At 38.4% G+C, this 22372-nt stretch overlaps 1 protein-coding gene across 1 annotated transcript in view; it reads left to right on the forward strand.

Annotated features, from left to right (window-relative positions):
• PKHD1 (polycystic kidney and hepatic disease 1 (autosomal recessive)) overlaps nt 1-22372 on the forward strand; it is a 475948-nt gene that overhangs the window by 36912 nt on the left and 416664 nt on the right. Inside the window, 9 exon segments of the mRNA XM_011960244.1 lie at nt 117-244; nt 2526-2710; nt 3617-3739; nt 4980-5085; nt 5583-5858; nt 12992-13122; nt 15620-15755; nt 20475-20670; nt 20932-20999. Coding sequence (XP_011815634.1) covers nt 117-244; nt 2526-2710; nt 3617-3739; nt 4980-5085; nt 5583-5858; nt 12992-13122; nt 15620-15755; nt 20475-20670; nt 20932-20999 — 1349 coding nt within the window.

The following is a 22372-nucleotide window of genomic DNA, read 5'->3' on the forward strand; positions in this document are numbered from 1 at the left end:
TCTCCTGACCTCGTGATCCACCCGTCTCGGCCTCCCAAAGTGCTGGGATTACAGGCTTGAGCCACCGCGCCCGGCCCCAACCCAGATGTTAATGCTTTGTTTCTGACGTGCCACAGCTCTGTGCCCACTGAAGGAACAGAAGAGGGATCTGGACTGGTCCTGGCGACGACACAGAGACGACAGCGGACAAGTCCACCTCTAGGAGGACACTTTCGCATCCAGCTTCCTAATACAGTGATTTCTGGTAAAGGGGCGATTGGGGGTGCAACACTTCTCACTCACATAATCTCACATTCCCAAGGGAACAACATCTTGGGAGGTTGTCAGGTGATAGTATTAAAGCTATTTTGTTTATTTTCCAGTGTCTGAAAGTGACAATTCTTAAAATGAAAGATTTGGAAAGGGACTTACTGTTAATGCTACCCCAAACTTTACATTTTGTAGATGTGGAAGCATGTGTAGATATGGAAACGGAGTGGATCAGCTTCCCGGGACTGTTGTAAGGAGTTACCACAAACTTGGTGGCTTCAAACAGCAAAAAATGGTTCTCTCCCAGTTCTGGGGCCAGAAGTCCAAAATCAAGTTGTCGGCAGGGCCACACTCCTGTGAAGTATTTGCTCCTGCCTCTTCTGGCTTCTGGTGGTGGCTGGCATGTCTTGGCTGTGGCCGTATCACTCCAACCGCCGCCTCTGTGGTCACGTTGCTTCTTCCTCTTCTATCTCAAAATTTTCTTTGCCTCTCTCTTATAAGGGTACCTATTACATAATTGTGTTCAGGGTCCACCTGGGATAATCTAGGACAGATTTTTCCTCTCAAGACCCTTAGCCACATCTTTTGCCATATGCAGTTTATTATTTTGCTGTATGAGTTAACATTCATATTTTCCGGGGATTAGGCCATTAGACCATCTTTTAGGGAGTTCACCATTCAGCCAACTACCCTGAGGCTTGTCAAAAGGTCATACAAATAGCTGATGACAAAGTCCAGTTGTGAACCCATGTATTTGATTCCTGGGTCAGTCCTCTTCTTTCTAGAGTTTTATAGACCAAGATACATGATAGCCATGGTCCATCAGAGTTAAACTTAATGGTGACACCATATACTATGGAGGATTTTAGTGGTCCCAACAAATGTAGAAAGAACTTTCAAATGCAATTAGAGTAGTGTTTGTAAATCTTCAAGAATACATACAATGCACAAAGAGCAAGGATTAGAAGTGATAATGATACATTACTTATTTGGTAGAAACGTGGGGAATCAGAAGCAAGGCTCAGTAGAACTTGAGAGGGGGTGTATAAAAGTTAGAACATGGTCCAAAAGTCTTCTGCCCTCCCAAGCAGAAAGTCCCTAGGCCTGCGCAGGACCTCTTGGGTGAGAGGAACAGAGTGATGTTTTTATTACAATAGGGTGACTCAGGAGAAGTCGAAGATCCCTAGGTGTTGATTCTGGTAAATGGAGGAATAAACATCAACCGTGTCCTGCCTCTGTGAGGCCCATTACTGTGCTATTTATATTTGATTTTACTTCTCATGGATGACAGCTCATCTGTAGAGACTTCCTGCTACTGATATATATCACTGATGATCCTCAGATCACCACCTGCAAAACAACTGGGGCAGTCAGCCTTGGCCTGGCCTCTTGAATGGTGATGGATCTGAAACTCTGTATAAATGTAGAAACATGTTTTGTAAAAGGATAAGAATTTCGTTAGCAATTTAGAAACGCAGTAATATTTTATTAACCCTTCAGGGCAGTGTGGAATTCAAGAGAAATGCTATTGAGTAGGTAGAAGGCAACCTGGGTTTTCATGTAAACCTGTCTTTCTGCATTGGCAAGCTATGGTTGGGTTTTATTTTCTTCATCCCTAAAGTAGGCATTAGGGTACTCAATGATTCACCTCACAGGGCTGCTGGGAGCAGCTAATGGGAACTTTTGGTAGAGCAAAAGCAGGGTTCAAACACAGAGACCTGTTATTCCTCTGTGGGCACGTGGAATGGGGAAGCAGGTGGTTGGGCTTAAAGAAAATTCTAATAGAGAAACTGAAGTTAAATGCCAACATTCTTCAGCTGGGCTGGCCAAGTTTTTATGGGTGTCAGCTGCTGTATGCCTCCCTCACTCCCTGTGAAAAGTGGCCAACTTTTCTCTGTTCACAGGGCCAGCTAAATTTTTCCAGGGAAGATCTAATATTTAATTAGACTTTCAGTCATTCAAGGGTGTGTGGAGTTTACATTTCGAGTTGACAGTTGAGATGATTTTATCTGACATGGCTGTGCTCTCTGATTGCTATGTGATATGGTATGAATGAAAGATAGTGTAATATAAAAAGTGGTTATCTACTTGTCTTTATCTTAGGAAAAAATGGTTTAATTAGGGCTGGGGATTCTACTGAAGTTCCATTTTGACAGAAGAGTCTCCTGAAAATTTGATAGGCATCCTGGTATGTGTTGTGTTATCCTTGATGATGAAACTCTGTAAGGTGGATTAATTAGTGTCTGTGTTTTCTGCATCAAAACCTTCTCTCACAGATGTCCCTGTACAAATTTCTGCTCATCACCTTCACCAGCTCTTACAGAATAACGCTGATGACTTCACATCCAGGTACCTCAATGCCAGTGACTTCTCTGTGAAGGAGGATCTATACACTTGCTATGAACACGTATGGACCTTGTCCTGGTCCACTCAGATTGGGGATTTGCCCAATTTTATCAGGGTATGTATAGTATCCCTTTTAGTGGTATGGATTTGCTGCCCTGGAGAAATTATGCAAAAAAAAATCAGAATTATACAAATAGAAGCTGTCATGAATTATTAATTTTGTTGGAATATTCGAGTAAAGGGATTCCATGATCTTTCTTTCTGGAAGTTTTCAACACGTATTTTGTGTCTCATATCCCTGAAAAAGCAATTTAAACCCAACATCTCCCTTCCTAACTCACTGTAGGTAGTGAAGTTGTTGGTCAGTGTCCACCATGCAATAATTCTACATCTGTTATTGGATAATTTAAGCAGATGTGATTGACTTAGATGATCGTGAAAGCAGATGGCATAGCAGAAGGAAGTTTAGAAAAGAATTTGCTGTCTTTGTGTAATGACAAAACCAGATGCTCTTGCATATTTAGGGTTTTAAAAAATAATCTAATGATCATCTAGCATTTGGTTATTATAAAAAGAAGCCCAAGATAAAAATTTTTCCTAGTTGTATGGTGGTGTGGGTTATCTGATTTTCAATCAAAATTCTAGAAAGGAGATAGAGGAAGAATGGGAGACCTTGCTTTTATCTCATGGCACTGTTTCTTTCCACTTTATTTTAATAGTTTGTATTGCAAACATATAAAATGGAAAAACATGGAGAAGCAAAGTATCTCAAGACTTAGAAGATGGTTTATTGTACCTCTTTTGGCAATCGACTTGCAAATGAATGTTTCTCTAATCTACTGGGGCTTTCCTTAGCCATTATTTACTGTTATGTTTCTATATTTCAATTCTGTCACTCTACTTTCACTTTCTAGCTATCTGATTATCTGAAACACAATGAGAAAAGACCCTTTATTATTTGATTAGACAAGATTAGATTTTGGTTCCATGACAGAATTTACCAAAAATGTAACCATCTCAGGTCTCTGATGAAAACCTTACTGGAGTGAATCCTGCTGCAGCCATGCGTGTGGTATATGATGGTGGAGTTTTTCTTGGACCCATATTTGGAGACATGTTGGCTACTGCCAACCAGCATAGTCAGGTGAGAGTGAATGGGCCATCCTAAGTGCAAGCTCCAGTTTCAAGTCTAACTCAGCTCCTCACTGATTTGTAACATGGACCCATTGATTTAGCTCCTAAGGGTCATTTTGCCACTGTGTAAAACAGGGGTACTTATGGCTGTCCTTTTTGTACCCCCACAGGGTATGTACATTTCCCTGAAAATATAAATGCCTTGTAACCACAATATTCTATTATAATTGTTGATACTACTGTTATGGTGCAAAAATTTGAGGATCACTATAGCTAAATATGATTTATGCTTCTATCCGAGGTATCAAAAAGTAAATGAGCTAGGTCATTCGTTTTGTCTTTAAAATGTCCTTTTATTTTTTTCCTATCTTCCCATATTTCTGTTATAGGTCATCTGCTTTCCATTTGATAAAGTTTTAAAATACAAAAGCAATAAAGAATAATATCAACACCTGGGTATCCAAACTGAAAATTGACGTTGTCAACATTTTGATATATTTATAATTTTTGTCTTTATGGAAGAAATGAAACAGAATAGATAAAATTGAAGTGTTCTTTATTGTCCATGCCATGCCAATACCTCTTCCCTTAATAAGGAAACACTGTCATAAATATAATCTGTATGCTTTTAATGCATTTTTTATACATAGAGAATCAGTGGAGTCATATCTTTTTTACATTTCTCATTTCCAAGTAGTTTTTGAGTTCTATTAGATTAACATTAGTTCCAGTGAAAGGGAAATATATATAGTCTCTCTTTGGGAATCTACCATTCTATGACAAAAGAGACCCCAACTAAAGTATCCAAATACACTCTAGTCTTTAGTTATATATTCACATAGTGATGGTGGAAGGAACACACTGAATTTATTGCAAATAAATTCTTTAGTAGCAAATAAAGGGCTTGTCACATAAAGTAGGTACCTGGTTGGAAATACAGAGTGATGAGAAGTCGTTATGCAGTTTAAGCATATGAAATTTACTTCTATATGACAGAAAATTTACTCAATATTTTGCACATTTAATTACAGAAATGGGTTTCAACATATCCACCATCATTTTAAGAAAGTTTCATGTGTTTTGAGCCATTCATTGCAATTTAAGATTAATTACCGGGAAAATAGAAAAAAGGAATAAGAATAAGCAAATCATGAACACATTTCAGCTTGGGAGCGCTTCACAGATACTTTATGAATACCCTAGCAGATATGAAATGCATAAAATTGAAAAGAAATTTTGCCTTTTTTCAGGTGGTTGTGCGAGTGAATGATGTACCAGCTCATTGCCCAGGTTCCTGCTCTTTCCAGTACCTCCAAGGGTCAACTCCCTGTGTCCATTCTGTGTGGTACTCTGTTGGTATGATTTGTGACTTGGCTCTGAGATCGGTATAAACCTGAGACTTGCAGTGATTTTGTTAGAGGCCATGTAGCTGGTGATGGGTGGGTAGAAGATACATTAGTTCATTAGGCAGAGGTTGAGTGATGCAGCAGAAAGTGTTATGTTTTGGTCTATCTAAGATAAATGGTCATGATTTGAAATGGGGAGAAGTAGACTTTTGATGACTAAAAATGTTTTATTGTCTTTGTCCTTTATTTTGAAATACTATGTTCTTTTAAAAAAATTGATCAGTGATCTCTTCTCACTAGCTGGATAAAATTTAAGATTGGGGCTGTGTACTACAATAATAAATACAGATGGTCAATATTTAAGTCAGCATTCAGTTCCTTGAATTTTGGGAGGGGATCAGGGGAGAGAATGAGCATTTGATGATAGTGAGGCCTCTTAAATGAAGTAATATCACTGAGAGATTATTTTGTTTGTTTGTTTGTTTAAAATTTTTTTCCTCCTTTAAGATGGCGACGTCAACCTAATGATTTATATTACCGGAACTGGTTTCTCTGGTGACTCCCAGTTCTTGCAGGTTACAGTGAATAAAACGAATTGCAAAGTTATTTTCTCAAACCAGACCAACATAGTCTGTCAGACAGATTTGCTGCCTGTTGGAGTGCATCGGATCTTGATGTTGGTGAGACCCTCTGGTCTTGCCATCAATGCCACTGGAGAAGACCTCTTCCTAAATGTGGAACCTAGACTGGATACGGTGGAGCCTTCCAGAGCTGCGGATATTGGTAATCTGGGGAGGGTCTCACAGTGTGTCTGACTCTCTGAAGCTAGTATTCTTGCTGGTAGGAATCTAGTCCTGCTGTGTAATGAATTCCATATTCACTGTGATTCACTGTCTTTTGTTTACTGACGTAAGTATTTAAATGAGCAACAAACATTTGAGCCCTTAAATGAACTCACTTGCCACATAAAGGATTATAGTTTGGCTGGTGGTGTCAGACATAATTGGGTCCTACATAACTTTCATACATGTTTGATATTTCATAAGTTTGTGGACTGATGTGCACTGATACTTGGCTAGCATGCAAAACCGATTGCCATTTGAGTAGTGGGCAATACAGAGGGTGGTGGGTCTTGTCAACATAACCTTATGAATTGGGTTAGTTCTATGGAAAATCAAATATTTCTCCATGACTTTCTGCTTTCTGAGGGACACAGCCAGTTAAAAACAACCCAGCCAGATCGCAAGAATCTCAGGAATACTGAGGCTTATGTTTGTTAACGAATAAACATTAGAGCATAAAACCCTTTTCCTTAATGCTTTGGATTTTTGTCATGGTTTATTCTGGAGTCCAGAGGACTGCAGCTTAGAACATATTTAAAAGCAATGTGGTTTGACCACAAACTCATTGTTCAAAAGAACAGATTTTTTTTCTGACCCTATTTTGCCTAGAAGAGTGAATTATGAGGCCCACCCCACCTTGTTTCTGCACATAAAACAGAGCAAGCATAACTTGCACTTATTTTTCCATGATTTAAGGAAAGTCAGATGATATATGGAGCTCAGAGTGAAAGATCATATTCTATATTAACCCAATAATTATTGGTTTGAGTGTAGGGCATAGTATAGTTTTCTCTATAGATTTATAAGGGGCTTTGATCTTCTTTCAGAGTTACCTTTGCTGTTCAGCCCACACATACCTTCTTTAGCTCCCTCTACCTTAAGGCAAACAGGTGACTCGGTCATCTTTGTTTCCTCTAGACAAAGTGCTTTACACAGGTAGGGTGGCTAACTTTCCCAGTTTGCTTGGGACTGAGGGGGTTTCCAGTACACAAGACTCAGTTTTAAAACTAGGATGCAGAACTCTTAGTGCTAAAACTTGGTCCCAGGAAAATTGGAATGAGTTGGTTACCCTATCAGAACATGCTGTTTTTTGAAGGAATTTCTAGGAGGATTGTACATTATTTTAGCAAAAGATGGAAAACTCTGAGCAGGGATATGCCAAGCGGGTACAAATTATCTTTTATTAAGACTATGGGGAAAGGGAGAGGGAGAGAGAGAGAGGCTGTAGCAGCTGCTTTCCTTATTATTGGATTTAAACTTTTTCTATTAACTCTTCCTTTGCCCTGCCACCTATGAGTTAATCACTACTCACTCACTCAACGCTGATTGGGCCATCCCATAGAGCCCTGTGTGAGGTGCTGAAGACCTTGGTCCTTAAAGTGTGGTCCTGGACGAGCAGTATCTGTAATACCCATGAGCTTGTTAGAGATGCAGAGTCTCAGGCTCCACGCCAGACCTTCTGAATCAGTCTGCGTTTTAACATGTCCTCAGGCAATCCCTATGAAGAGTACAGCTTGAGAAGTGATGCTCTAGGGGATTTAAAGAGAACCAGGCTGGGGCTTACCAGCAAGAAATTTACAGAATATTTGCATATGTAATGAATGGATACAATAATGTGATAAATCACCACCTACTCATTTGCAGAAGCAAAACCCTGGAAAGAATTTTTTTTGAAGAAAATCTTGGCTTTGCTTTACATACTTTCTTCATTCATTTTTGTGCTGAGAGAGCACTGTCTTCTTTTAAGGTACGGACCCTTGTCTAAACTTTCAAATGAGAATGGCAAGATATCATCACCTCTTCAACCTTTAATTGTTACCATCAACAATAATCATAATGACAATGTATTTAGCTTTTATTACCAGGCATTATTAATGCTGGGGGTACAGTAAATAAAAACAAAGGCTCTGTTCTTGGGGCAGTGATGGTTAAGTGTGTAGGATAAAAATCAAGAAGGGAAGGGGATGAAGAGGGAGGGAATGGATGGTTGTGATGGGATGGTTATTGGCATTGGAGAAATGACACGAGTGGCCTTAGAGAAGGGAGATATGGGAGAAAAGAAGGAATGAACTCTGGGGAAATCTTGGGAAAGACAGTTCAAGTCAGAAGGAACATCAAGGAACAAAAAGTCTGGGGTCAAAGGGGGCCTGGCTTGTTCCAGAATGCCATGGAGGTTGCCATGGCTGGAGTAGATTGAGTGAGGGGAGAGTAGTAGAAGATGACCCAAAGCAGGTTATATGGCCTTGGGGGATTTGAATGACCCTCAGCTCACTTAGCTTTTATTCTGAGTGAGATAGTGGCCATTGGAGGATTTCAAGTGAAGTGACGTGATCTGACTTAGGCTGCTGTGTGAGAACTCACGGTAGGGAGGCAAAGATGGAACCAGCAAGACCAGTTAGAAGGGTATGACAGACATCCAGGGGAGAGATAATGTTGGCTTGGCCTAGGGTAGTGTACCTTAGAAATAGGTAGAGATATTTTATTCTTTTCTGTACCCTGAGGATCTCTTTTTTAACTTAAAAAATTGAGATATATTTCCCATATCATTTTTAAAAAGTGTAAACTCAGCAGTCTTCAGTATATTCACAAAGTTGTATACCTCATCACCACCTGATTCAACAACATTTTCAACATCTTGGAAAGGAACCTGTATACATTAGTAGTCATTCACTGTTCCTCCCTTTTCCCTAGCCCTAGTAATCACAGATCTATTTTCTGTCTAAGTGAATTTGTCTATTTTAGACATTTAATATAAATAAAGTAATGCAACATGTAACCTTTTACATCTGGCTTCTCTACTTGGCATGATATTTTTAAGGTTCATGTATGTTGTAACATATAACAGTACTTTGTTCAATTTTATGACTAAATAATATTACATGGTATGGGTATACCATATTTTGTTTTCCATTCAGCTCATCGTGTACCTTTGGATTGTTTCCACTTTTTGGTTCTTATGACTAAGACTGCTATGAATATTTGTGTACAAGGATTTGCATGAATATATGCTTTTAATTCTTTTGGGTATACACCTAAAAATGGAATTGCTGGGTCATATGGTAACTCCATGTTTAACTTCTTAAAGAATTGCCAAACTGTTTCCAAAATGGCTGCATAATTTTACATTACTACTAGCAATATAAGAGGGTTCCAATGTGTATTAGTCCATTCTTACACTGCTATAGAGAACTACGTGAGACTGGAAAGTTTATAAAGAAAAGAGGTGTAATTGACTCACAGTTCAGCAGGCTGTACAGGAGGCTTGACTGGGGAGGCCTCAGAAAACTTACAATCATAGCAGAAGGTGAAGGGGAAGCAAGCACATCGTCACATGGTGACAGGAGAGAGATGGCAAAGGGGGATATGCTGTGCACTTTTAAACAACCAGGTTTTGTGAGATTTCATTCACTATCACAAGAACAGCAAAGGGGAAATTTGCCCCCATGATCCAATCATCTCACACCAGGACCCTCCCCCAACATTGGGAATTATAATTTGATATGATGTTTGGATGAGGACCCAGAGCCAAACCATATCACAATATCTCCACACCCTCACCAGTACTTGTTATTATTATTTTTTTCCTAGTAGCCATCTTAATGGGCATAGGATGATACCTCATTGTGGTTTTGATTTTCCTAATGACTAAAGATGTTGAGTATCTTTTCATGTCCTTATTGGCCATTTATACATCTTTGTAGAAATGCTTATTCAAATCTTGCCAATTTTTAAATTGAGTTATTTGTCATTTTATTGTTGAGGTGTAAGTTCTTAAAGTATTTTGGATACTAATCACTTATCAGATAAATAATTTGCAGATATTTTTTCCCATTGTGTGAGTTGCCTTTTCACTTTTTTTAATAGTGCTATTTGAAGCACACAATTCAAATTTTGATGAAGTCCAGTTTATATTTATCGTTATTGCTTGTGCTTTTGGTGTCATATCTAAGAAACTATTGCCTGATCTAATGTCACAAAGATTTATGCCCATGTTTTCCTCTGCGAGTTTTATAGTTTTGGCTCTTATATGTAGGTACCTGATTCATTTCGAGTTAGTTTTTGTACATGGTATGAGGTAGGGGTCTGTATTAGTTTGCTAGGGCTGCTGCAATCAGGTACCACAAACTGGGTGTTTTCAACAACAAAAATTTATTGTCCCACAATTCTGGGGGCCAGAAGTCTGAGATGAAGGTGTCAGGAGTGTTGGTTCCTTCTGAACCAAACTTTGAGGAAGACTCTGTTCCATGTCTCTCTTAACTTCTGGTGTCTTGCAGGCAATCTTTGGTGTTCCTTGGCTGATAGAACACCACCCCAATCTCTGCTTCATCTTCACATGATATTATCCCTGTGTCTTGTTTGTGTCCAAATTTCCCCCTTGCACCCTCACACCAACCTTTTTTTTTTTTTTGAGACTGAGTCTCATTCTGTCACCCAGGCTGGAGTGCAGTAGTGTGATCTCAGCTCACTGCAACATTTGCCTGCCAGATTCAAGCACTTCTCTTGCCTCAGCCTCCTGAGTAGCTGGGACTACAGGTGCATGCCCCCATGCTCAGCTAATTTTTTGTAATTTTAGTAGAGACGGAGTTTCACCATGCTGGCCAGGCTGATCTTGAACTCCTGACCTCGTGATTGGCCTGTCTCAGCCTCCCAAAGTGCTGGGATTACAGGCGTGAGACGCCGCGCCCAACTCAAATTCCCCTTTTTATAAAGACACAAGTATTGGATTAGGGGCTTATCTTTTTTTAGTATGACCTCATCTTAGTTTAATTACATCTGCTAAGATCCCATTTCTGAATAAGGTCATGTTTGGAGTTATTGGGAGCTAGGGTAATAACATAAATTTTGATGGGGATGCAGGAGACATAATTCAGCCCTAAATGGGGTTCAACTTTATTATTTAGTATATGGAGTCGTCCCATTTTGTACATGTGCAAAAATATTAGTAGCATAATTTCTTAGAAGTTGAATTGCTGGGTCAAGAAGTTATGTGCATTAAAAATTTTTGTAAATATCAAAATATTCTCTTTAGAGGTTGCATAGTTTATTGCCTATGCAGCAATGCATATGTGTGTTTATTTCCCACATTTTACTAACATGGTGTGTTCCCAACCTTTTTGACATTTACCTATTTTATAGGAGAAAAAGAATATTTCATTGTAGTTTTAATTTGCATTTATTTTATTGAGACAGAAATTGAATATCTTTTCATGTGTTTAGGGCATTTCAGTGAAGTGTCTGTCTATTTCCTTAGCCATTTTTTCTAATGCAGTATTGTTCTTTCTTACTGATTTTAAAGAGCATTTTATGTATTAAGGATATTTGCCCTTTATTATCATTTGTCTCTTTGTTTTTTATTTTGGCAATTCATAAATATTTTTAATTTTTATATAATAAAAGATGTTTTCCTTTTATGGCTTCAGGACTTGTAAAATACTTAGTACAGACTTTGCAGCTCTGCAATTATATGAAAATAAAAATTCTGCCATGTTTCCTTCTAGTTAGAAAACTTTTTAATATTCAAATATTTGATAAATTGGGAATTTATTTTGGTGAAGTATATAAGGTAGAAATTCAGATTTAGTTTTTTTCAGTGATATTTACTCATTTTATTTACTGAATAAATAATTTATTTTGCATTATGTGAAATGTCACTTGTATCCTACCCTATAGCCTCATATTGATCTGCATTTCTTTCTGGACTATATTTTATTTTACCATATAGTTGATACCATAGTTACTATATAAGATATTTTAATGTCTGGCAGAAGACCTCTTTACACTTCTTTTTGAAATTTTGTTTTCTGGCTATTCTTGTTTATTTTTCATTAAACTTAAGAATCAGCTTGTCTAATTTAAGTACAAATTCTGTTTACATGTCTATTGAAATTGCATTGATGCTTTAATTTATAAAGATATGTCACCTTTATGGTGTTCATTCTTTCGATCCATTTATTTTAGTTTTCTTATGTAAGTTTTAATCCATCCATTAAGTTATTCAATAGTATTTCAAAGATTATTTTTCAATTTTTTTTACCTTCTTAAATTTTTTTGTTGTGAAGTTTGTTTCCAGATATTGTATATTTTATATCACGATTGTATATTGCTCTTATTCATTTAACATCAGGGTTTTAGTCCACCGAGTCACACTGTCCTCAAAGGTTTTCATCAGGTTTTGTAGATTCCGATTTCTGTCCCCAACATGCCTGAAGGTTGTCTTGCTTCTGTACCCCTCCCCACCCTCAAGGAGGGTAAGGCTGTTTGGTGGCCTGACTGCCTCTCTTGTATCACCATCTGGGGAGATGGCAGACCAGAATCATCATTATACATCATCTAGATCAAAGGCTGCTCCTCCACATGGAAACGTGTGCCGTGATAGCAGAACTGGAGCCAACTCTCTTCTTGCTAACATCTGCAGGGAAGAAATGGGGGTTTCTGTGGTTGCTCTTTAGTGGTCAGTAGAAAAATTCTGATGGCAGTGGGCGGTGATGCCAGTCATTTCTATATTTTCATAGTGACCTGAACCTAGTATGTGTAGTGTCAAATCACAAAGCTGGAAGGGCTAACACTATTATTTAAAGATGAGGAAAATGCTGACCCTTCAGCTCAGGGGCCATACTACAATGACCTGCTGAAAGTAGCTGAGCAATCTGTGGCCCTGACCCTGACTCTCAGCCACCATTCCTTCCACCATGATGCTCTGTTACACTTAGTTTCTTAGGAAAAAAATATGTTTTATAGAATTGCAGGAATGATCTTTAAAATTGAGGGCAGAAAGAGTTTTCAGAGACTACTACCTACCTGTTCTGACTTGTGACACGATTGTGTTCCTAGGTTTTACTCTTAAAGGTCTTCAGGATGCAGTGCTACCTCTCTCTGCCCTCCTGTCACTATTTCTCCCTTTCTGTATGATAGTTTATATATTTAACTCCAGTTTTTTCCTGCAGTTTGAGCTTTGCCTTTGTTTTGACTAAGGAGTTTCATGTTTTAATTTCATTATATCCATCTTGTGCATAATTAATTTTTGTCTGCCTGTATGGTTGGTGATCCCGTTTGAATATGCTGTTTTTGTTACAGGAGGGCTCTGGGCCACCATCCGAGGCTCTAGTTTGGAAGGTGTTAGCCTGGTATTATTTGGATCTTACTCTTGTGCCATCAATGTCACTACAAGCAATTCAAGCAGAATTCTGTGCAAAGTTCCGCCCAGGGTAAGTGGATTCCTTTCATATCTCTTTCTCTCTGGGTGAGTGACCACTATTAACATAACGGTTTCAGTGAATCACTTCTTAGAACTAAATGAATTGATGTAAACTTCTCATCATGACAGTATGCTTGTAGTAGTTACATTGTCTGTTTTGCTCTGAAGTGGGAAACTGACCCCACCAATGGAGCTTGTAATTAACATCAATTAATTTCTTTAAAAAGAAGACAACCAGGCAGTTCTGGTCTGTACTCTCAGTGAGTATTAGTGACACATAACAAATAAATTTAGCTAGTGCACATTCTGGGTGTTGACTTGCAAGGCTTATATATTGTGAAGTCTCCCTTCTCTATTAAGCAAACAACAAACAACTTAGTTTTCACCAGCAATTTTGTTTTCTAGTATGGGTATGAATTGTAGAACTTAGAAACTTCTAGAATGTGTGATTTCTGAGAAATATCTTCTTAGTTATTCTCCATTTGCTTCCTTTTCCTCTTAAAAACAAGTCCCTGACCTCTTTCTTTCATTTCAATTAGTGCTATATCATGGCTTATTAAGGCATTTGAGTCTGGGCTCTTCCCTGGTGCTGTTGGGGAGAGTCACACTCACAGCTGCTGCTGAACTTTCTATTCAGAGTTGACTTAAGCAGTATCAACATTCCTAGCACACCCATGACCCCAAAATAAAGATCCCCTGGGAGATAAGTTTCAAAATATTCTTTGATCACTAGTCCTACATTTTGATCTCATCTAGTTTCTTAAATATTATGAAAAGCTAGCTTTTATATGTAAACTACATTCAATTCCAATATGTGGTTGTACTCTAATTTGTTTAACTATTCCCTATTAGGAGACATTTAGATAATTTCTAGATTTTTCTTACTGTAAACAACAGGGCTTTAATCATCCTAATAACTATGTTTTGGGGGTACATTTTTTTTCTCAGGATAAATTGATATAAATTATAAAGCTTTTGATATGTAGTATCCAGTTGTCTGAAATTCCCTTTCAAATTATACTCCTACCATCATTGTGCAAGTATCTGATTTTTGGCACTTTGGCCAATACTGAGTTATCGCTTTATTATCTTAATATGTATTTGCCATTTTAATGGGTAAGACATGTACTGCTTTATTTCTTTTACCAGAGAAAATAAACATTAATAAAAAGTGAATTTTACTTTTGATCCAAGTGATAGATGCATAGGTTAAAAGGAAAATAGTAAATTATGCTCTCCTGCCCCTCCTCTCCCTTCTTCAATTCCCTCTTCCTGAAACAACCACTTTTAATTCTTTCAAATATAGTTACAATATCATTTTTATGTTAAATCAATAAAACATGTTTATATCATTCTAACTATTTAAACGATGCTGGCAGAACCAGGTAGTACATTTTTTTCTTTTATAGTTCTTTGGTTTTTTTTGTCCCCCTAGAATTCTTACTTTGTTTTCTAAACATGTCTTTTTGTTTGTTGGTTTGTTTGAGACAGAGATTTGCTTTTGTTGCCCAGGCTGGAGTGGTGCAATGATGGCTTACCACAACCTCTGCCTCCCGGCTTCAAGTGATTCTCCTGCCTCAGCCTCCTGAGTAGCTGGGATTACAGGCATGCACTACCACACCAGTTAAATTTTTTTGTATTTTTAGTGGAGATGGGGTTTCTCCATGTTGGTCAGGTTGGTCTTGAGCTCCTGATCTCAGGTGATCCACCTGCCTCAGCCTCCCAAAATGCTAGGATTACAGGTGTGAGCCACTGCGCCTGGCCAACGTGTCTTTCTTATAAGTAAAATCCAACATCTTTTAATAAAAGTTCCATCATGTCAGTTATTCATTTTCCTTGAAGCTATCTCTGTTCTCCTGTTTCAGTCTAACCTGCTTATTTTCTAGGTTTATTCTACAGATTTTATCCTAGTACTTACTTTGATTGCTTTCTTGGGTAGAGTCACTGTTTCTTGGGTTTTATGTATATATATGTTTAAATTATTATTTATTTTATGAGATATAATTATATTTTATATTAAATAGAAATATATATATTTAAATTATTATTTATTTTATGAGATAATAACCATAAGTATATCCTATAAAAGAATGTATCATGGAGAAATTTTCTGAGTTCTCACATGCTTGAGAGTACTCTCATACTTGATGGATAGTTTAGCTAGGTATAGATATTTATTTGAAATTGCCATATTTTTGCAGAAACAATTGGTGTGTTAATTGCAAATGATTCTTATTTACCCCTTAGAGCATGTCCTTATGCATCTAACACTGCACTTGACTACTAGTCCAAGCACTTATCACTCTGTGTTGGAGATGGGGGGCAGGATGGGGAAGGTGTGCAGGGTTTAGGGGAAGACAGAGACTTGGAAGTAGCAAATATACCTTTTAAAAACAACTTTCTTAAAATTAACTTTTAAAAGTAATTCTATATGGAGTTCCCTTCCCTTAAGTCAGTCCCACTTTAAAATAAAACTTAGGTTTAATTTTTAAAATTGATTTTTTCAGGGGAAAGATGGACACATTGTGAATGTGACTGTGATCAGAGGGAACCATTCTGCAGTTCTTCCCAGAGCATTTACATATGTCTCTTCCTTAAATCCAGTTATTGTGACTCTAAGCAGAAACACAAGCAACATAGCAGGTAAAATATGTGATACTGTAAGATCTTTTTCTTCTTAGAGCATTGATCCTATAAAAAGGGCAATCAATGTCCTCTGAAATTTATTATATTTTGGATTTAAGTTTTTTCCTGAAAACTAGGAGATTGCTTTTTTCATCTTAGCCATCATCAAATCAATCTCCTGATATCTGCTTTTCCATCTGTAAAATGGAACCATTGTACAGATGGGACCGTTTCCATCATGAAAAGGATGTGGGAATTCAAAAGTTACAATTCAAAATATATTTCTCGAGCATTTAGTAAGTGACAATAATATTGCATAAACATATAATAGATGTAATTTAATCCTTGCCACTAATTTATAGGATTATTAGCTTCAATTTACAGATAAGGAAATTAAGGAATGGAGAGAATAAGTAATTTGTCTAAAACTTGAACACAGGTCATCTGTTTGTATATACCAAGTACTTATCTACTTGTAGTTAACTGTAAAATACTGCTTTTTGACAGCAGGTTCTATTGTAGCAGTTATTTAATATGATTAGAGAATAGGATATTCTGATTAACTTAGAATTCTTGTTTCTTGAGACATTCTATGTATAAAAATAATGGACTCATTAGCACCTACTACATGAAATAATTTTTCTTTGGTGATTCAGAGGATATGACAAGGTAGAATTATAATGATTTATTATCATGTAATTCCATATAGATTTGGAAGAGTAGCAGGTAAGTTCCCTTTCTGGTGAACTGAATGCCAGATAACAGGGTTTGTGGTAGCCATTATCTAAGGGTTTATTGTAAAAAAAAAAAACCATCATATTTCCCAAAGAAAAAGCTGAACTCAATTTTTCTGGCACTATTTTCATTTTCCATAGCCCAAGAGTACATAAATAAAGAGAAGTGTCCTTTAGCTTCCAATATTATTCAGCTCAGATAGTGCAGAAGAAGAATTTGCTGCCTCAGGCGACTGAAGTGTGTAAAATTCCTTAGTGGTATAGGTTCTTCCCAATGAGGTAGAAAAGGGAGGGGGAGATACATGTTATATTCAGATTTCAGTGATTTTTGGCTTTTAATAAAATTTCTTACCTGTAATGAAAAGAATAAATATGTTATATCAGTGCCTCAGAGGCATCTAGGATTAGCTTGACAATTGACCAAGAGCTCCAAAAGTTATGTTGTTGATACATACAATGTAATGCATTCTTTTAAAAATTTATACTTGCATTTAAATCTTTCTACAAGCAGAATAAAGAGGAAGATGTTATAAAATCCACAAAGTGTAGTAGCCTTTTGGGAATGCCTCTTTTAAATTGGAGTGCTGCACATGTCCATCCAAGAGATGATGTTGATGATGACTATGAGGCTGAGATGAAATGAAAATAAAAGCATAAGAGGAACCAAGGATGGGGGGTGGTGGTGAATTTGATGTGCAGGACATTTAGTGTTAGATTCTACAGTCAGGAAAAATGGAATCTGCATGAATCCCAGCTCAACCACTTGCTAAAAAGAAGAACTTTCAAGAAATTAAATTTAACAGAGTTTGTTTGAACAAAGACTAATAGTAACTTGTTGAACCAGAAAAGATTCAGAGAGCTGCACTCTGCCACATGAGCAGGCAGCATTTATAGACAGAAAATGGAAGTAAGGCCAGAAACAGCTCCCTGTTTGCCTTACTGGAGCATGGTCTGATCAACTGGCAGCCTGTGATGAACTGAGGCTCAGGTAGTTGAGGCTTTCAGTTTATCACAAAGTTGGGCTGCCATTCTTTATGTAGAAATTCAAGGTACAGAGACAGCCTTAGGCCAAATTTAGTTGAACTTACTATATTCCTTGGGTAAGATACGTAACTTCTTTTATCTTCAGTTCCTTCATTTGATAGGTGGGAATAATTCTTTCAAGGTAATCATGAAAATAGGAGATAAAGCAGGTAAAAGTACCTGGTCCAGGAATTGACATAGAGTAAGCACCAATAAATCTTTGTTGAAGTGAATGCCATCATTTTGCCAGATATTGAATGCTTTATAAACAAGCCAAAGAAAGGCCCTGTCTATTGGCCCTATTTTTTTTTTTTTTTTTTTTTACTTCTTCATAGCACCCCAGGATCTATTAGCTCAAAAGCCTGCCAATGCTAAATTCAAACTTTTACACATCCACTTGTTTTCAATGTAGCCAAAATAAGCATATTTTTAGCCATTTAAAGCCCTCTTGCTTTGCATGCCCCATGAAACTGCACCCATCAATCAGCCATAGGTAAGAAAACCCTGGGGCTATGAAATACCCTAAGCCACTGATGCCTTTGGAGCTCTCTGTCCCAGAGGCTACTCAGCAGGCTGCTGAGTGACATCATCTGGACACAAAGCCCCCCTCTCTCATCTTCCCACCCCCTCCTAGTTCCCTTGCCTTCTTCCCTTTCTGGATGGGGGCCCTGTACTGTTGCCTGTGGAAGGTCTTATGCTGGGAGACTTCCTCCTCCTCTGTGAATCTGTCAAAATACCACCCACATACTGCTTGTTTTTTGCTACTGCCACTTCATAGTCATGTCTTTTTCCTTGATCAGCACTGAAATCCCTTGAATTCACTACACTGAAGCTTCAGATTTCCCAGTAGAGATTGGGAAGACTTGCAGTCAAGAGAATGGGGAGCAAGGAAGAAAATAAAGTCAATTGAGGCATTCTTGTGTACTATATCATGCCAGATTCTTTCCCAGGATATCTAACCTAATCCTTATAACAAACCACATGGGATGGGCTTTGTTAACCATGTTATTGATGAAAAATCCAAGGCTTTGGGAGCTGTAAGTAAATCACCCAAAGTCACAGAGGTAGTAAAATGGCAGATCAAGGATTTGAATGCAGATTCATAGTCTTCCCACCACACCACATCCCTCTTCTTTGACTTTTCTCTTTCAAGCAACCTCTTTCTCCTCCTCATCTAATTGGCCATGGCATCCCATAGATACCAGCTCTGCAGTAGTCCTCAAACGTTACAGGCTAAAGGAGCTAGAGATGCTTTAGTCCAAACCATGTCTCAGCAGCCACACTGGGACACAGGAAAGGTGAGGACATTTATTTCCACTCCTGCTGTTGCCCACTTGATTTGGTCCACTTGATTAAGACTATAATTGTCTGCAGATTGGATTTCTCCTCGTCTATCTTTTCAATGTATCTTATAGACTGGAAGAACAGTTTTAATCATATCTTTTCCTTGCTTAGAAGTCTTTGGTGGTCACTACCGTCCACTGAGTTAAGCAGACATCCCTCTGGCTTGGCTTTCTTGGTCTTTGGCCCTAGAACCACCATCAGCTTGTCCTATCCCCACAACAGAACCCTACCTGTACCTTCCAGAATGTCACCTAATTCTCTTTTTTTCTCTCCAAGCCACTGGTTGAGAAAGTGCTATGAAAAGTTTTGGATAAAACCGTGGAATTTCTAGAAACAAATGATAAGCACGCTTTTCTCTATGGCTTTCTTTTCGTATTTATCTTTCAAACTCCAATTCAACTGTCATCTTACCCATTCCATCTTTCCTGATATTCATAATGTTGCTCTGATTTGAGCAATCCCAGTGCTTAATTTTCACCTCTCTTATAGTATATCTTTTACTGAAGCCATTTTGTCACCTATTTTACTACCGTTGAGGCTTCTTTGAGGGCAGGGTCTGTTTTTAACTTATTTTGTGCCCCTTGCGGCATTTTCCTCATAGTACTCAATAAATATTTGAGTTAAAAGAAATTGCATGAAAGTGCCCATAGTGTACATACTTTAATAGCGTTGCTAATTAAACTAAAAAGGCATTGAAATGCAAGACAGAAGACTGGGCTCAGTCCTTGACTTAAAAAAAAAATTTTTTTTTTTTTTTTACTAATTATTAATAGCCATGAGGCCGTGGCTACTGAGCTTAGTTTCCTCAAATGCAAAATGCCAGTCATATTAATTGCCCCATATAAATAATCAGGATAGTGTGTGGACCAAGTTGGATAACATACATGAAAGTACTGTGTCAGTTATGAGCTACTAAACTCATATACAGCATTACTGTAAGATTCAGTGCACACTCAAATATAGCTTCAGTCTTCTACCAGTAGAAAAGTGGAGGTTGAGAAACCAATATGTGGTGCTATTTGCTGGTTATAAAGACTATTAGCTCTGCAAACTTCTTGGTTTGCCTTTGCATGGAAATAAGTTAGTGTCTCTTGAATACAATCGTACTGCCAATTTTTCTCTTTATACCATTGAGGTTATAGATCATATCTCTGTTAAAAGAGTTGTTTGGCCAGGCAACATGGCTTTGCCCTGTAAACCCAGCACTTTGGGAGGCTAAGGCAGGCAGATTGGTTGAGCCCAAGAGGTTGAGACCAGCTTGGGCAACATGGCAAAACCCTGTCTCTGCAAAAAATACAAAAATTAGCTGGGTGTGGTGGCACGTGCCTGTAATCCCAGCTACTTGAGAGGCTGAGGTGGGAGGGATGCTTGAGCCCTGGAGATTGAGGCTGCAGTGAGCCGAGATTGCACCAAAGCACTCCTGGGTGACCGAATGAGACCTGTCTCAAAAAAAAAAAAAAAAAAAAAAAAAGTTGTTAGAAGTTTCTTGAAAAATTTAGGTTGGTATCAAAACTCTTAGAGTATTATGCATAGGGGTGACTGCGTATTTAATCCAAAAAGACAGTTTTAGAATTGAATAGATGGTTGAGCCCACAAACCCCACATCTCAGAGGCTAATGGATTCTTCTCAACACAGGTGGTGAGACCCTGGTTATTGGAGTGGCGAGGATGGTGAACTATATGGATTTGGATGTGGAAGTCCACATCCAGGATGCCTTGGCTCTGGTTCACACACAGTCAGCGTGGGGCCTGGAGGTGGCACTGCCTGCACTGCCAGCTGGCCTCCACAGAATTTCTGTCTCTATCAATGGGATCAGCATTCACTCACAAGGGTGAGGAGGCCACTTGCGTTAACTTTAGGTTTGTCTGATGGTCTAGCATTCAGCTAGGTCATTCTAGTTTTGAGTTAGGTATTTTCTTTTTCCCTTGGAAGTTAGGGGTTAAAGACATGAACATCGTAACACTGGAACAAATCTTAGAGACCTTACACAGACAGTTTGCTCTTCTCCTCAAAATACATATGGCTCTTCTGGCTTACTTTTTCTCATCTCTCTCTGTCAGTTGTTTCCTTACCATCTCCCTATCTTCTGTAGGGTTGATCTCCACATCCAGTACCTCACAGAAGTTTTCAGCATCGAGCCTTGCTGTGGGTCCCTGCTGGGTGAGTGGCTTGTATGTGACTGTTATCAATTATCCAGCAATTCTATTTGCTGGATATTCAGACTTTGTTTCTGGATTAATTTGCCAGTGAGGTCAGAGAGAGGGGAAACAGGAGAGAAAGTTTCCTCAGGCTCCAGGAACTGAGGGGTGTTTTTAAAAGGGTGTTAAAACTTGGTGATTCATTTGCTCAGGAAATTAAAGAATTTTTATGAAAAGGAGATATGCCTGTGCCTGCTCTTCTTCTTCTTCTTTCTTCTTCTTCTTTCTTTCTTCTTTCTTCTTCTTTCTTTCTTTCTTTCCTCCTCCCCCTCCTCCTCCTCCTCCTCCTCCTTCTTCTTTCTTCTTCCTCTTCCTCTTTCTCTCCTCCTCCTACTCCTCAATCTCCTTCTCCTCCTTTTTTTTTTTTGAGATGGAGTTTCACTCTTGTCGCCTAGTCTGAAGTGCAATGGTGCCGACTTGGCTCACTGCACTGTCCGCCTCCCGGGTTCAAGTGATTCTCCAGTCTCAGCCTCCTAAGTAGCTGGGATTACAGGCAGCCACCATCATGACCGGCTAATTTTTGTATTTTCAGTAGAGACGGGGTTTCATCATGTTGGCCAGGCTGGTCTCGAACTCCTGACCTCAGGTGATCCACTGCCTCAGCCTCCCAAAGTGCTGGGATTATAGGCATGAATCTGCACCCTGTCGAGATGTGCCTGTTTTTCTAAGGAAAAGAGGATGAAGCATCTGATGGGTGGCACTCTAGAGTGGATATGAGAAAAACAAGGGCAGCATGTCCTGCATTCACCCTTTAGATGCAAGGAGGGGAGGATTGAATCTGTGGGACTTCAATTTCCATGAGAGAGACAGATGAAGGACTCAGAAATAGAAACACACTTGCTGATATGGGAGATGGAAGAACAAGACAAATAGACCAATCTCTAAAACTGTTTTCAGAAAGAATGGAAAGCGATCTAGTGACATGTCAATGATCATTGTGATCGTCTATAAGATAGCACATTATCCTTTTTGAGTGTAGTAAAATCCTCCTAAAAGCCACGTTGCACAGTTTGGTTATGCTGTGGGTCATGTTACTCCAATCCTGTCCTGAAGATGGGGTTTGATCTTTGGTGTCCTCTCTACTGGAGAGTAAGGCAAAGATTCTATGAAGGTAGCAGCAAATTTACCAGCACGATGCAATGACTTTTAATGTCTCTCCTGTATATGGAATATAGAATATATGGTACAATAAATAGAATATAATGGAATGTATAATATGTGGAATATTGGACTATTATATAGAACAATATAAAAGATAGAAGACTTCAGTGAATTTGATTTTTCATTAGCATGTAAGATGAATGTATATGGGACAATGTACAAATAGTCTATATA

This window comes from Colobus angolensis, unplaced genomic scaffold, assembly GCF_000951035.1.
Source record: "Colobus angolensis palliatus isolate OR3802 unplaced genomic scaffold, Cang.pa_1.0 Scaffold51, whole genome shotgun sequence".
Classification (NCBI taxonomy): Eukaryota; Metazoa; Chordata; class Mammalia; order Primates; family Cercopithecidae; genus Colobus; species Colobus angolensis.